We start from the raw sequence: 16353 nt of genomic DNA, 5'->3' as shown, positions 1-16353 counted from the left end.
CACCACATCTCTCTTCAATCTTCTCAAAATTATTCATCAAGTACTAGAGTGTTGTTCTTACCTTTTCGAAGTTCTCAGACAATTGATTACAAATGACGCTTCCATTACGCTTTCGATCTTAATCTTGAACTTGGAACTAAAAAGTACAACTCGATCGGACTTGTTTTGACAACGAAATTCACCAATTATAAAATATATATCTCACAAATGATTCTTAAGCTAGCATGTCATATATACCTTTTTAAAAATAATACCCATAGGTATTAATTCATTTTATGTATTCAATATTTTACTGCATTACTAACGGTTCCTTTTTTTTCCCCCTCGCTTATTGTTCTTATTATTTGTTTTAGCCAGCTTAACACATCTCCTTGAAGTGTTGCTGCTACATAATCAAGAAAAATAATATATTAGTTCAATTATTTGTATAATCCGTTATAACAAGGGACATCGATTGTGTGTCTAATCTTCGATCACTTTTTCTTGATCTTTAAAATGTATATTAGAGAAATTTAGATATGTCGTATTTTGGCCACAATTTGTTTATTCATGTCGTATTCATACAACGCTTGGTAACTGAATCAAAAATCTAAGCAAGCCCAACCTGGGTGGATCTATTAGATGTGGACTCTAGCCCATCGTCCTCTGGATTCCACCAAAATTCGAAACTCCCTCTCTCTCTCTCTCATAAATGTATATAAATTTAAATCTCACTAATTCCTATATCATTTAAAAGAGTTTAACCCACTCAATTTATGTATTGAAATTTTTAAAGGTTGTAAAGTTTAGTGATATCTCCTCTATAGTCAAGGTTTATCTTGAGAGACCAAAATTAAATTGAATTTATCAATAAAGCGACTCAACTATAAAGATCTACGTGATTCTACAAGTTACTATAACATTAAAATCAAAGTCTGAATGAATGTGATGAGATGAAGGTATGACTCAAATTTTTTAATATTTAGATCTTTATAAGATTTTTGAAATTATACATAACTTTAAAATCAAAGTCTGTCCATAAATGTTATGAAATTTTACATGAGTCTATATGATAATATTTTAACACCTTTTTATTTTATTTTACCTTTTTTTAAAATAAAAATTCACACCCACTTGTCATTAAAGAGACTCGAAGTCTCACTTTTCATTAATGTAGAAGACGTATGACTGGATCATTGTCCTTATGCATTATGTGTACCATCTCACTATTAACAACAGAGATGAGAAAATTATTGTGTTTAGACAGCGTAGCCATGACAAACATGCTAAACTAAAAGCACAAAATGACAAGCACTGTGGTACTAAAAAGGCAACTAATTTTTATGCCAACAAAATAATAAAAGGATAAAGTTGATTGCTACCTAACATTGGTAAGCATCAACGGACCAAAAACTTGAGTATCGAGTAATCATTCTTATAATTGTTGAATAACTACTTCATCTACCATCATTTAAAAAAGCAATAACGATCGAGAAAGTAACGACTCCAATTAGTGCCGCTAGGTGGACATGCATTATTTGATACGTCGAATGAACGAGTTGTGTGTGTAATAGCCCTTATTTGTTTCAATGTAACAGCCCTCTTGTTCACACTGATGATTTGTACAAGATAACATTATCTGTTAAGGCTTTTTGTACAATTCTGCCTGTCAATATATACATGGTTGTAGTGTAGGCTTTTTGTACAAATCTACCTGTCAATTTTGAAAATGTCCTTAATTATTAGAAGGGTGAGAATTGTTATTTTACTTTTGTCCCATCTAATTAAAAGGATATAATAATAATTTGATTGTTATTATCTCTTTTTCTTTTCTCTCATTTATCTTATCCAAACAAGAATATTATAATTTTTTTTTTCTCTCTTATTTATTCAAACTTAGCCTTAGAGTTAATGTTATCTTACCAAAGAGAATGTACCCCAATGTTACAAATTTTCTATCATCAAAGAGGAGGAGAGAAGGAGAGGATTTCGAGCCCGAATGAGCAAAAAATGTGTAAATAAACAATGTGAGTATATTTTTTGTCAATATAAAATAAAAATAAAAAATGTTTGGGACTTGAACATTCTCCTGACACTCCAACTCCATTGATTGATAAATTTAAAAAGACTATTGCCCAAAACTTTGGTTTCGCAACTACTAAATTTTTTCTCCTTTTTCCTCCATCTTTCACACAATGCAAAGTTGAATAGAGATGTAATGAAACGATAATGAAGAACCCATTACATTAAACTCCAAAAATATGTAACAAAATAACATTACATGCAGTTGAATAATCATGCTTGAAATATAAATTTTTCCCCCTAAGGCAAGTAATACCAACTATTATTGAATGTAAAGTGTTACAATCAGCATAAACAATCTCTTCCAAAACGATTAGAGTAACGTACGAATGAAGTTCTTTTTGTACAACCAACTGAAACAACCAATTAATGACTGAAATTACTGCAATAAGAAAGAAAATTCGTCTTGAATTACTGTAGTAGCCTTGGTTGACAGAAACTGTGAGATTTACTGACAATCTCCTTGCGTGCACTTGAACTATATATATATATATATATATATATATAAAACAATATAGAGCGTTTGAGAGTGACGAAGCATTAGAGAACCCTAAAAAACAATTTCTTAAAATTTTTTGATTCGTAAAAAGATATACTAGAATGAGAGAGACGAGTATTGTCTTCACTGTAAATGAGGAAGGGGGAGAGAGAAAAAGATTGATATTATTATTTATTTTAATTTTTTTTTTGACCTTTTTGCCCTTTCTGTCTCTTTCTGGGGCGATTTGGGTTTCACGGCAAGGAGTAGGGTTTCTGGTTCTGTGAAGGGGGTGGAGCTCGCTATGGAGGAGGGGCAGTTTGTTGGGATTTGTATACCCTAACATAACGAATTCCTATTTGGATTAAAGTGACATGTGTTCCTAACAAATCTGAAATATTTATACTTTTATACAATTGGTGAATTAAATATATTATATTTTGATTCATTAAGGAATTGATAGTGTCCACTTGATTACAAGAGATATTTATATGTATGTGATGGCAATCAATACATGAATATGAATAGGAATCATAAATAGTTCATACTCGGTAATTATGGATGGACTCTTAATTAACTAAGACTTGAACCAGATCCAAGTTAGGTTGAGATATATTGCGAGAGCCGTCGTATGCAATGGCTCCCTATCACAGTCATAGCATTTGACTATTAAGCATGAGAGAAGTATAAACTCTTTTATTAATTAGTAATTACTTTAATTTGTTCGGCGTATTCTTCGAAATCCAAAGACATACACTTTGGATAATTATGTAATTAATAGTTAGGGTCATATTTTCAATATTTACATCTTGCTACTTGTATTTATTTTGTATTGATTATGGTTGATCACAAATTAAATTCGAAGACCTTCGTGTATTTTAGACAAACTGATTTTCTATTTATTTATTTACTAAATTATTATTTTTTGTCAAAACAAATTTTTATTATGATCAAGCCGGAAATAATCAAAGGTGCCAAAATAAATATATTAATTTAGTAATCGGATTAATTGTTTTATTTATCCGATAACTAGTTATGCATAGAGGGGTCAAAATGCAACATTGACTTAGAGATTATTTATTATTTAATTAGAGTTCAATTAATTTCTTTTAGTGGAGTATAAATTAATTTATGAATTAATTAAATTGGGTTCATGGTATAATGAACCGGCTCAATTATTAATTCATTGTAACCAAGAAAATAGTAAGCCTAAGGGATTCTTTCCCATAGACCAATTTGATATTGGAGGCCCATTAGATTTGAGATATCTGTTAGGCGCTGAATGTTATACATTTTAGCCTTTTAACTTGCATGTTTTATTCTCTTTGTAGTAGCTTATTTGTAATTTTTACATTGTTTTGTTATTTTTATTTCTTTCGGGGCTTTAATTATAAAATCAGTCAAGACTAGTGATTTCAAGCTTTAAAAAATGACATTTCGTTGAACTGAGCAATGATGAAGATCCAAATCTAATTAGACTTAGAAAAGAGTCCGAGAGAAGCCACAAGTTGATGAGAATAGAAAAAAGAAGAAAAGGAAGAATCATTCTCCAATCAGGAAACTTTCTACAAAGTTGGTAACTTGAACCCATTTTCAAGGTATGTTTATATAATTTTAATCATGTATTGGCAGTATAATATGATCATGTATTTATCTTATTTTTATTATGCTTACTTCTGGATTATTTGATATATTATTACATTGTTGCATCAATTATAGATTTTATGGATTAATGCACCATTCTCAAGATATGGGGGCATTTTAGAGATGGATTAACTAATAAGTTAAGTCCTACCTATTCGTGTCAGACCACGAAACCAATTGGATGACATGCCATTGAAATAATATGGTTGGATAATTTACTTTTCTATTTTGGAAAGAATAGACTTTATATATGTATAGATATGTGCCATGATATGACCTTGAGTCTCAGGATTAGTGGTTAGGGGGCATATATTGCCTGGGATGTATATCTGGATATAGTGGACAGATGTATGCCTTGGTAGGTCTAGGTACTCATGCCCACTATATGTACATTTTGCATGTTACCTACTATTCAGGTTGAGGCCGCCCTATAGTCCAGTAAGATTCCTTTAATATATATCTATATATATATAGACTACTTAATTATTGTTGAATTAATTAGGATATATACGTGTATCGGCTCTTTGTTTGGAATGTAGTAGAGTATAACTTGTTCATGCACCTAACCTACCATTATTTTTCAGGTGTTCGTTAGTTCCAGACTTAGAGATTGTTCATGCTGAGCAGAGACAGTCTTCATCACTCATCTATGTAGGATCCTTATTTTTATTTCAGTGTTGGATTTCGTTATTTCAGTTATTAGTATTGGGATTTATTTAAGGGTCCACACGATGGATTCTCGGGTTGTAATCTAAATGGTTACTGGTATCAGAGGATTTGGATTATTGGAGGTTTAATTTTATTAGATTATTAAATGGAGGTTTTATTATCTAGTTTTCTTTTCAGCTTTATTATTTATTCTTATTTCCTTTTGTATTTTATGCTTGTTTATTACTTTTATTGTTTGATATTTCCCTCGGTTTTGGGCTTGGGCCTGATCAACCCATGTCTCGGAGTCGAGGGGTATCACAAATATCTACTATGCTAGAGTTAGTTAACTGGTTCAAAAAGTTATATCCTTCTTCCAGAACTCTGAAAAGTTTATTTGTTGTAGCTGTTTGGGGAATTTGGCAGGAAAGAAATGCTAGACTTCATGGTGATGTCCTAAAATCTCCTAACACAGTGGCAAGACAGATGTTTTAGGAGGTGATTGATGTCCAGAATGATTCCTATATGATCTTTACATTTAACATGCTTTTGTTTCTCTTTTCTATGTATTGGAAACCGGCCTTTTCTCTAGTCCATAATCCTATTTTTCCCTTTATCTGAGGGTATGTCTTATAACTTTTTTTCTAATACAACACCAATTATGAAAGAAAAAAAAAAAGAGAGAGAGATTGAGATTAGAGAAAATTTGATAAGTTTCTATGTGATGAGGTATTGGAGCATTTTGACATAGCAATAGATACTTAAACTATGGAGTTGTCAAAAAAGAATGTTGATTGTCGGAATTTCCTCCAATTCTTATACCCTGGTAACCTGCAACTCCACTCATTTTGGCATAATCTAAATCCTAATATTAAGTTAGAAGTTGGGTTATGTAATGACCCGGTCATTTTCCTTCCTTTCCTTTTTCTGAAATTTTACGGATAAATTTTTTCTGTTGAATTTTCTTTTCTGAGTTCAGTTACTCATCACTTAATGTCATCTTGAGTGCTCAAAAATGGTTTCCGAGACTCTTTCCTTTGGATTGACAAGTTCCTTTAAGAACCGAGTCATTTCCACATTTTCATTTTTTAACACTATTAACTTTTCATCCTTTTTCCCATTTGTCACTTTGTTGGCACAACCTCACTTTCCATATTCGGAGTTGAGTTTTGACTTCACGAGTTTTCACTCCAGTTGATTTCCTCGAAACGCGTAGCTTTACTTTTGGAGAAAAGCTTGCCGATTGTTTATTTCTCCCGTTGGGGCATGGATTAAAGGATTCTTCAGAAACATTGATATTTTTTGGGGTGTTTTTCATAAATATCTTTTGGAGATATTTTTATTAGGGGTTTTTAAGAAAATATCTTTTAGATGATATTTTCATTCTGGGCAGTTTTGTAGTTATCCCTTTTTGTAGGGGTCATTGTGTAATTAACAAAAAGTTATTGCAAAATGCCTTGTTTTGAGCCTGGATCCTTGTACGGGAGTCATTTTCACTTTTCGTCGAGTCGTGTACTCTTAAAATTTCCTTCTGACTATTTTTCCCAATTTTAAGGTTTTCGGCCCGATTACCGCCGAACTTGTTCAGGGCATATCTTCCTGCACAGGACTCGGTTTTCAACGCCGTTTCTTCCATTATTCATTTTTTTTTTTTTTTCATTTTGGTTCTTTTTCGTTCATAGTGTCTGCGCGAATTTCACTTTTCCAGACCCGGCGAGGCACTTTTAGAGTTTTATTATAAATAGGGGGTTATAAAAAAAATTAAAACATTTTCCTCCCTTCTTCTTTGGCCGGCCAGCAGCAACCATGGTAGCCCAAGGGGCTGCAACCTTCTTTTCTTCTTTTCTACCTTCTTCCCTCATGTAAAATGTCATAGTGCCTTAGTGTTTATCGTAGACCTTGGCGAGGCGCACCTTTCCCCCTTATTCGAAACCATTTTCAACCATTTTTGAGTTCAAGTTTTGAGTCCGGGTTGGGATTTTCATGGTGCCTCAAAGGTTAAAGTTGTTTCCCTTGTTGTCCTCGACATAACCTAGGAGTATCGTCGGATTCGGAACACTTTTCTTTTGGTGGGGATTTGAGATTTCATCTGAAGTTGAGGTAGGGAATGTTTTAGGCCTTTATAAATGTTGTATTGAATGTATTTCATGTTTATACAACTTATATGCATGCCTAGGTATTTTATTTAGAATTTAATTTCATTATTTTCTTTGTATAAGATTTAATTCTCATGGTTATATATAACTTGGAATTAAATTATAGCATGCCATTAAATTAAGCCATGATATGTTCATTAATATATATTAAATTGGGAGGATTTGAATAAGTATTGCAACTTTTATTTAACCTTTCACATATGTTAAAGAAATACCAAGGTCTAATTTTATATCACATTACAAGTTGATTCCATGTTAGTTACAACCATGTGAATTAAATTTTAACTTGATATTGTTGATAAGCTTGGCATGTACTATCATATACATTAAATTGAGAATAATTGAATAGGTTTTGAGACTTTTATTTGATTATTTTCTTTGTATGGAATTTAATTCACATAGTTGTACCTAGCTTGGAATGAACTTACAATATGATATTAAATTAGACCTTAATATGTTCATTAACATATATGAAAATGAGAATATTTGAATGAGTGTGGAGAACTTTATTTAATTATTTTCTTGTATGAAGTTTAATTTACCTAGTTGTGAGTTAGGTAGAAATAACTTGTAAAGTGTTATTAATCTAGGCCTTGCCATGACCTTCGACTTGTATTAGTTTTAGAATATTTGGAGTTACTATGTAATCTTGAGAATTTAGTTATTTAATTTAATTAAATTCCATTATATGCTTCCATTGAAGTAGTTAGGTATTGAAGTTGTTCTCATGCTTAACTTGTAAATTTGGAACTTGTCGTATGATTACATTATAGTATTCAATGAGTAGCAGTTATAGTTTAACTTGCTTATATACACATTATATATTTGACATGTCGTATGCCATTGTAGCTTGAAGACATAGGATGAATATTGTGTGTTTTACTTGACTTATTTGTGCATGGTAGTTGACCAATATATTGTATATATGTATTATACCTTGATGCACGACTTGCTAATTTTAGGAAAGCTTACAAGGATATTGTAATATGTTACGGCTAAGGAATGGCTCTAGTACGGGGGATGAGAGCTCCCCCTACAACATATAGTGCACACTGGGTGGTTTCCTAAGGGCTAGTACCCTTAAAACACCAATATACGGTTTGATTCCGGGGTTAGTGCGCACTGGGTGATTTCCTGAGGGTTAGTAACCCGAGATCAGCTTGTTTTGTCATTGAGACCGTATGTTCTTGTCTTTCCGCCACTACTTGATTTCGCATTCAATTCCAAGTTGTTTAATATGGATTAATTTATAGCTTGCGATGTAGTGTTTGACATTTCAATTAGGTGTAGTATACATATGTTTAGTATACTTACATGCCTTGCTTTTCAATACAAGTTAATAGTACTAAATTATCATAACTTGTTGTTTCCGTATTTTAGATGTCAAGCTGTTAACTTTGATAATCTATACTTTGGTGCGTTGCATTAGAATTTCTATTGTTAGTTAAAATTACATTGAAATTGTAATTTGTGTTTTAATTGTTCAATGTAGCTTAGGATGATTCCTTAGACTCATTTGAAACATAGACGTCAGGTGGCATGAACCGTTTTAGTTGTTTTACGCATTTTAGGGTCCAAATTGATAATTTTGAATACCTATGTCTTGTTGCGTTGCACTATATGCTCCTATATTGTTAAATTGCATGAATGATGTGGTTTATGCTAGAAATACTCTAAGGTAACTTAGGATGCTCCCTGAGTCTCACCTTTGACATAAACGCTAGGTAGCGTGACTGTATAAATTGATTTGTATCTGACGAGGCCCCTTGTATACACCAAAATAATGTAGTGAATGTGTGGTTCAAGAAAAGCCTTTTAGGTCAAGTTTAAATTTATAAAAACCACTACCACTACTACTACTAACGTAGCAAGAGTGAGTAGGAATCGTCCTAAGGGATTATATGTGTTGGAATTTAACTTTGACTTTAGTGGATCACAAAATTGTAAAGGAGGGTTGGGTTGGTTGATTACTCAAGAAAACAATTAATTAAAATGCAATTAAATTAAGCTAAAGTGAGATAGGGATTTAAGAGATGAGAAGTGAGGTCTTGGGGTACATTGGAATTGCCACCAAGCTCGTTCACCAAACCACACACTTTTAACTAATATGGGGAAAGCCTTCTTCTGAACAAAATGCGACTACCAATTGCAATATTAAGCATGGATCATCAAATTCAATAATGTATTATCTACCTAACCAACAAATAAACCAAGTGTAGAACAACCCATCAATTCTAAGCATGACCCATCAAACTAGTCACAATTGTAGCACACATCAATCTAGAGAATCATGGATTTTGCAATAATAAGCCATAGAATATCAAATCAAGTAAAGATTGTCTAACTACATGCAGGCATGAATTAAATTGTAGAACAACCCATCAAGCATAAGAATAATCCATCAAATTAATTGACGAACCCATTCAATGAATACCATGCATAGCTGTCACTAGATCTTTAATTAATCATACATGGACATACAACCAACATAGAGAAACTAGTGTAGAGATCAATTCCCAAATAATCACACATAAGACAAAACATATTCACAAAGAAAATCAATAGGAAGAATTAAACCATATGAATCATGTGAGACATAATTTCCAATTTGATTCATATGTAAATAACCATATGAATCATGATGAGCACTGAAAAGTGCGCATTTAAACCTCTTAAGCTCGAGTATTCTAGGACCTTTATCTATCATATTGTCCCGTTTTAGACTAATTTCATATTATTACCCTTTTCAAGCGCTTATCCCCAAAATAAGTCAATTCAACCAAATTAGAGTATAAAAGAAGCAATCTCAAGCTAAATGGAAGAATGGAGCAAAGTGGAAGCAAAGTGGTGGAAAGCAGCAAGCTTCAATCGATCAAACATATTTTCGATCGATCTACAGTGATCGATCCAGCCCTGCCAATAGCTAAGGCCCCGTTTGGAAAGTGTAATGTAATGTACTGTACTACTCTAACCTAAAACAGAATAAGTATTTTGTAGTGTGATATTCTGAAATGAGAACAAAACATGTTTGATATTCCAAGTTTGCTCTACCGAATCATGAAACAAAAACATGGTAGAAGATGTTTGGTAATGTATATCGTTCTAAGAAATATGAGAACAAAACATGTTTGGAAGACTGAAAGTGTAACCAAAATCAGTAGAAAAATAAAATAATTAAATATTTTGGATTAAAAATGTTTTTAAATAATATTTTCTTAAATACATTTTTGCTAACTTTATTAAGTATAAAGTTAGATAAAATGATTGTATAATTTTAATATACAATTAATATAAAGAGAAGTGTGTATATATATATATATATATATATATATATATATATATATATATCCTCCATTTATCTTAATTTATTATAAAAACTATTAAAATAAATTAAAAATAGACCGCCTATGAAACTGAAATAAAGTTTCAATATATCATAGTTTCATGAATTTAAATATATTACATACATGAGTATCAAAAATATTACAGCATTCGTCAACAGTCACAATAAAAGTTGTGGTCATAAAATAAAATTTTCAATATTACATCATTTCTCAACAACCACAATAATAAACAACAACAACATGAGCAAAAATAACAAGAATATAATTATAGTAAGACAACAACAACATCCATAGATAGTGTAGTTTTGCCGATTTTGTTGAGCTTGCATAACAGCAACTACATCCTCCAACTCTTCCTGCACATGACCACCCACTTGCAGACGTTAGTGCATGTCATCCAACCATATAAATGCACGATTATGTGACTAAATTCGAAAAAAGAGTTGTACATTATTAGAATGCACATGTAACACTAAGATGTAATTAAAATATTGTTATTAATGCAAAGAAAATTGTATACCTCCCAAGCTGGACATCTAAAAAATGATCGTCCATAATTCTTAGAAGTTCCAGCCGTATAAAGATTCATTCGACCCCTTCCACATGCATAAGGTGGCCCGTCACCCTGTATCTTATACATGACTGCATATACAAACTATAAGACTGATCCAAAGAAGTTAATAAAAATTATAAAGTTAATCAAAATAGTTATTACAATTATCGAAATCATAAGAAAGAAATAAAATGAAGTAGTTGTTATAGTAGAGCCAAATACTAACAAATAGAACAAGTATAAAGTAATTATTATAGTTATCCAAACATGGTAAACATGTAAATCCTATTTCAAGGGTGATGACTTGCATTCCATATAGTATCGGCAATATAATCGCGTACAATATCCATTGGTCGCGAGTGAGACTGCGACACATTAGGTTGAACATCAACTTCATCATCTCCAAAAATTTCATCTATCATTGCCTCCACAGTTGCATCATTAAATATTGGATCTACATGCGCCTCCTTTCTTATACAGTTATGAAGTGTGCAGCAAGCTAAAATAATAGCAACTTGAGCTTCAAACTTATAAGGAGGCATTTGCTTCAAGATGGGGAATCTCATCTTAAGCATCCCAAAACAACGCTCAATTATATTTCGTAATGACGAGTGCCTGTGATTATAAATTTCCTCTCTACCTTGGAGTTGCCGATGAGCTCTACGGTACTCTTGGAAGTGGTACCGTTGGCCCCTGTAAGGAGCCAAAAAACTCGGTTGATTGGCATACCCGGAGTCCACCAAATAATATTTCCCTGCTATTTTACAAACTATAAGGCACGTTTGGGAACCATAATATTTTAAATAAGTATTGCAAAATTATTAGATGAATGACATTTACCTTCTGGAGGCATTGGGAAATGCAAATCTTCATTATTAATTGTCTCGTTCAATATCCTAGAATCATTAGTAGACCCCTCCCATCCAGCTACGACGTACGTGAACATCATATCAAAATCACAAACAGCCATTACATTTTGGGTGGTATCCCCCTTCCTACCATAAAATGGTATTTGCTGGTCCACAGGCACGTTCGCATGGACATGAGTTCCATCAATTGCCCCAACTCAACCCTTAAAAAAAGGGTGGTACTTTTTTGACTTCCTTATATGGTTAGGAACTTGGGTAAAATCTGGGGCGACAATAATCTGTTTCCCTAAATCACAGACTTTTTGTAAAACCGCATGGAAGTATTTTGAAATTGTATAGGTAGAGTGTTGAAATCTTTCTGTGACCACACGATTCCTTTCATTATGAGCTAAAGTAAGCAAGAATATGCCAACTTGTTCATAAACACTTACACCTGTTGAGTCTTTCAACCCTAATGACTTAAGCTCCCCACACAACTTCAAAAAAACAGGGGTGGACATCCTGAAATTTTCAAAACATCTACTTTCATGTCCATACAAGATCTCCATTATATATGCTTCCCCGGTTAAAAGAGAATCCCTACAAGGTCGTTTCTCGTAATGTTTCTTATAATAGTCCAACATACATGCCATTATGATGACACACTCATTCTCCTCATCACCATCATCATACAAGTCAATTATTGTCCTAATATCCATCTGTATAATACAACATTTAACAAACATTATAAATTACAATAATCTCAAGCAAAATACCAAATAAAAAATTGAAACAAGACAACAACAAAAATCAAAACAAGCAAAATACTTATATTGTCATTACAATGAAATCAAATAACATATCAACGAGTGTAGTTAATATTACAATCACCCAAAGTCATAGCAAAAGACAATAAGAAATAAAAGCGACGCACAAAAAGTCATAATACGTAATAGTACAGTCATCCAAAGTCATAATAAAACCAACATGCCAAGTCAAATTCCGTTGATCCAACCAACCCTCTTTTCATCCGGAAGGTCATTAAGAGAGAAATCACTCCAAAGTTCATCATTACGTAACATTTGGGTGACCTTAGCATATTGTTTCATATCAACGCCCTCCAACTTATTCAAAATGTAACAACATAATTTAAAATCACCCTTTGTCTTATCTGGAGAATTGACTTCAACCTGCCCAACTTCATGCCCTGTTTTCATATTAGATGATGAAGAAGCGACTATGGCCCTTTCAATTCGATCTGTTTTCTCTCTACAAGTCTCACTCATTTTCTCCATGACACGATCCATTGTATCGGCAAAACTCTCTCTCCTTGGTTTCTTACCACGAGGGTCAGGAGAAGGACTGAACTCATGACCGCCTAACTCAGCAAAATCATCATTAAGGTTAAATGAGGTATGTGTGCCTTCATGGTGTGTGGGGGCTTGGTTGAGAATGGGTGGACTGTAGGAAGTATGGACATGTGCACCTGTAGCATGTGTGCCTCCAAATATGGTGGTGAGCTTATCAAAATGATTGCATGGCTTCTTTCGATACTTTCCATATTGGGAATTCACCTACAAATTATTAAATTACTATTAATATTAAGTTAAGTATAATTTTTTGTAAAATCAACATAAATTTATTTTAAAAACTAACCTTGATCAATCTAGTCCATCTTTCCTTTTCAACTATAACCATACCCATCTCAGCATTGTATCCCACGCCTGTTTCTCCTAACAAACTCATAAAGGCTCTGTAATCTACCCTCATGTGGTTGAATTTGCTCTTAAGTTGTTTCGGTTCATAGTTCTTGCCTGTATGGATAGTCATGCCTTTCCGTATATTCTTCCAACCATTTGTAGTAAAAGTTGAGTTATTCCAATTGCCAGCCTGAACTTCTTCTTCCATACAGATGATGAAAGCTTCAATATGAGAATCATCCCATACTAGTTTTCCATCATCGGTATTGTCTGTAAGGTCCTCTATTTCGGAGTCCACCACATTGTCAACATTGATATCCATCTAATTAATAAAAATGTGTTAAAAGGGTCATTAACAACTGTAATCACCTTATAGTGAACTGAACTTCAGTTAGTAATACATTCTTAGATCATCTCAAACAAATTGCTACATAGCACAAAAGCAAACAACAGATGAAAAGGTGTACAAGGTGCTCTCACACAGCTAAGGAAAATATTTTGCAAGACAACTGGGGGAAAATGGAGGTCAACTCAAATGAGGGATGACAAAAATTAGAGATTTCCACTTAAGCTTTCTTCTTCACAAAGCATACATTAAAGCTTTTAAATTACATCCTCCACTAAAATTGCCAGTACTGCTAAAAGTTGAGATCTATGAGAACAATTGTTTTTTGGCATTCTTAATGATAGGATAACTTTTTTTTTTTTACACGAATAAACAAAAAATTTATTGGACAAAGAAATGATTTCAAACACCCCTAAGAACAAAACTATTCTCGGTCTGTCCTGTTAAAAACCATTCCAACCTCTTATAAATATTGATAACTATTGACACAATGTCAACCATTGGGCAAAGCATGGAAAAAAAAAAAAATTCAGGGACAACAGACCTCAGTTTAACCTTGTTTACAAAGTTTACTTTCACTTTCCATGCACTTTTTGTCTCTAGGGCAGTACAACCTTTCTAATGTTAATTACAGAATTCTATTCTCCACTACCCAGAAAAATACTAGTATATTGTGTATTTCAATGAAATTTGTAGCAGAAGAGTAAGGAAATGGTTGTAGAACTTATACCCACAAGTATGATTTTACTAATGTAAGTACCTTCAGAGAGAACTAAAGACACTTGAAAATCTAAGATTGACTCCCATAAAGACTAGATACTAAAGTGTGATCATATTTCCTATTATTGCATTTGTGGTTTAGCAGGGTTATATCGATATAAATCCAACAACTGACTAAGAGAACAGGAGAAAAGGTAATTATGATTATGGCTTGGTTTCTGCTTCCACAACTCCAGTAACAACACAAAAAAAATAGAAACACAAACTGACAGTAATGTTCAGTGTTCAAAGTGTTCTATCCTCCAATAGGTTTCAGGATAAAATTCAAGTTCACATCTGCATATAAGAAAAGCAATAACTCACGACTTTGTTCCAACAGAAATTTACATGCTACACAAGGTGATGGGAGGAAAAGACTACAGAAAGACCCAATATTTGGTATTATTTCAAATTGATTGCATGGAGACTCAAATCCGCATCCACTCACCGGTGATTGTGCAGAGAGCAGCGGCAAGGTATGGGTTTGCCGGAAAGAGCTTCACAAAGGTGAGACAGAGGGTTCCTCTCTTCAGATCTGCATACACAGGGCCCTGATTTGAAGCCCGATCTTCAAACAATTAGACTTTAATTTTATACACAACACAACGAAATGTGATGAAGACTCGGCATACGAACTCACCTCAAATAGTGTATATCGCCTCTGTGAATATTATCTGGAGAACCCTAGAAATGTTCCACCCAATCTATTTATATGTGTTCTCAGAATGCTCCACCATGGCCCCTGTTGTTCTCCTTTCTACAGTGCATAGTGGGCCGCATATATTTTAGGTACACTTTGGAACACCAATATGTTGTTCCGGAAATTGGCCCATTCCTCCAACTTGTTCCTGCACTGTTGGGCACAATATAGGCCATCTCTAAACAAGTTGGTGTCCTCAATAGTGTTAATTTGCACTATAGAGAACAGCCCATCACAGCATGGAGCATCCCCCAAACAGGGCCTAAGAGCAACTCCAACGTCCCAAACTTTAGAGATTTTGGGCTTTTTTTTTTGCTATTGAACTGCTCTAATTGTATCTCCAAAAATTGGACCCCATCCAATGGGTCACGGAATGCGTCACGTATTGCAGCGACCCTCTTGGCGAGCTGCGGGCCCGCCATACGGGCCAGGCTCTGTTTTGTTTTATTTTTTTAATTCTAGCCCAGAACACTATTTTAACATAGAACACTGTTCATAAGGGCATGTTTGACTGAAATAAAGGCTAAAAATAAGATTTTTAGCTTATTTTGGTTTCTTATTTTTTTTATTTTTTTATTTTTTCCCCTCAATATAATTGAACCAAAGAGTTGTTTGGCTGACACAAACAGTGCCTTAAAGGCTTCTTTGGGCAAAAAAAAGTTTTAAAAAATTGAAAAAAAGTGCTTTTATTTCCTTTTCAAAATTTTCAATATTCCTATTAACATTATAGCTGTTTTTTGTATTATTTGGCTGACCCAAACAGTGCCTTAACGGCTATATTGGCTAATCAAACAAACTATTATTATTATTATTATTATTTTTCCCCAATAAATTGAAATTTATTTTAAAATATGATTTTTTTTATTAAAAAAATGTGTCTTTGTTTTCACTATAAAATAATAAATCAAATGATAATAGAAATATAGCTGTTAGGAAAAAGATAAGAAATAAAATTTATTAAAAATATTAAAATATTAATATTTTTGGAGAGCAAAAATGCACCATTGGAGTACATGTGATAGATTAAATTTGAAGACTCTAAAATGCTAACGTGGCTATTAAAAAATGCTAATATGACAAATTTAGAGAGCCCATTGGAGATGCTCTAAGGGTTTA

General features: G+C 33.0%; 1 protein-coding gene across 1 annotated transcript; it reads right to left on the bottom strand.

Annotated features, from left to right (window-relative positions):
• Nucleotides 1–11174: 11174 nt before the first annotated feature.
• LOC132296501 (uncharacterized) lies at nt 11175–13754 on the bottom strand. Its single transcript, XM_059794699.1, has 5 exons — nt 13389–13754; nt 12752–13306; nt 12379–12451; nt 11725–11811; nt 11175–11638 (listed from the first exon to the last, which is right to left on the bottom strand). Exons 1-5 carry the CDS (start codon nt 13752–13754, stop codon nt 11175–11177), a joined length of 1545 nt encoding a protein of 514 aa, XP_059650682.1.
• Nucleotides 13755–16353: the final 2599 nt, after the last annotated feature.

Source organism: Cornus florida, unplaced genomic scaffold (assembly GCF_030987335.1).
Source record: "Cornus florida cultivar Cherokee Brave unplaced genomic scaffold, ASM3098733v1 CherokeeBrave_3.0.0_Hap2_Chr02, whole genome shotgun sequence".
In the NCBI taxonomy this organism is placed as follows: domain Eukaryota; kingdom Viridiplantae; phylum Streptophyta; class Magnoliopsida; order Cornales; family Cornaceae; genus Cornus; species Cornus florida.
The sequence above is the reverse complement of the archived record's forward strand: the minus strand, read 5'-3'. Positions and strand labels throughout refer to the sequence as shown.

What these genes read in the sequence shown, in the direction of transcription:
- LOC132296501 (XM_059794699.1), bottom strand. Translation starts at nt 13,754, where the DNA reads ATGGATATCAATGTTGACAATGTGGTGGACTCCGAAATAGAGGACCTT. An exon ending in GATGGACTAGATTGATCAAG is followed by an intron (nt 13,307 to 13,388) that starts GTTAGTTTTTAA and finishes AATAATTTGTAG; the next exon opens with GTGAATTCCCAATATGGAAA. An exon ending in ACCTTCCGGATGAAAAGAGG is followed by an intron (nt 12,452 to 12,751) that starts GTTGGTTGGATC and finishes TGTATTATACAG; the next exon opens with ATGGATATTAGGACAATAAT.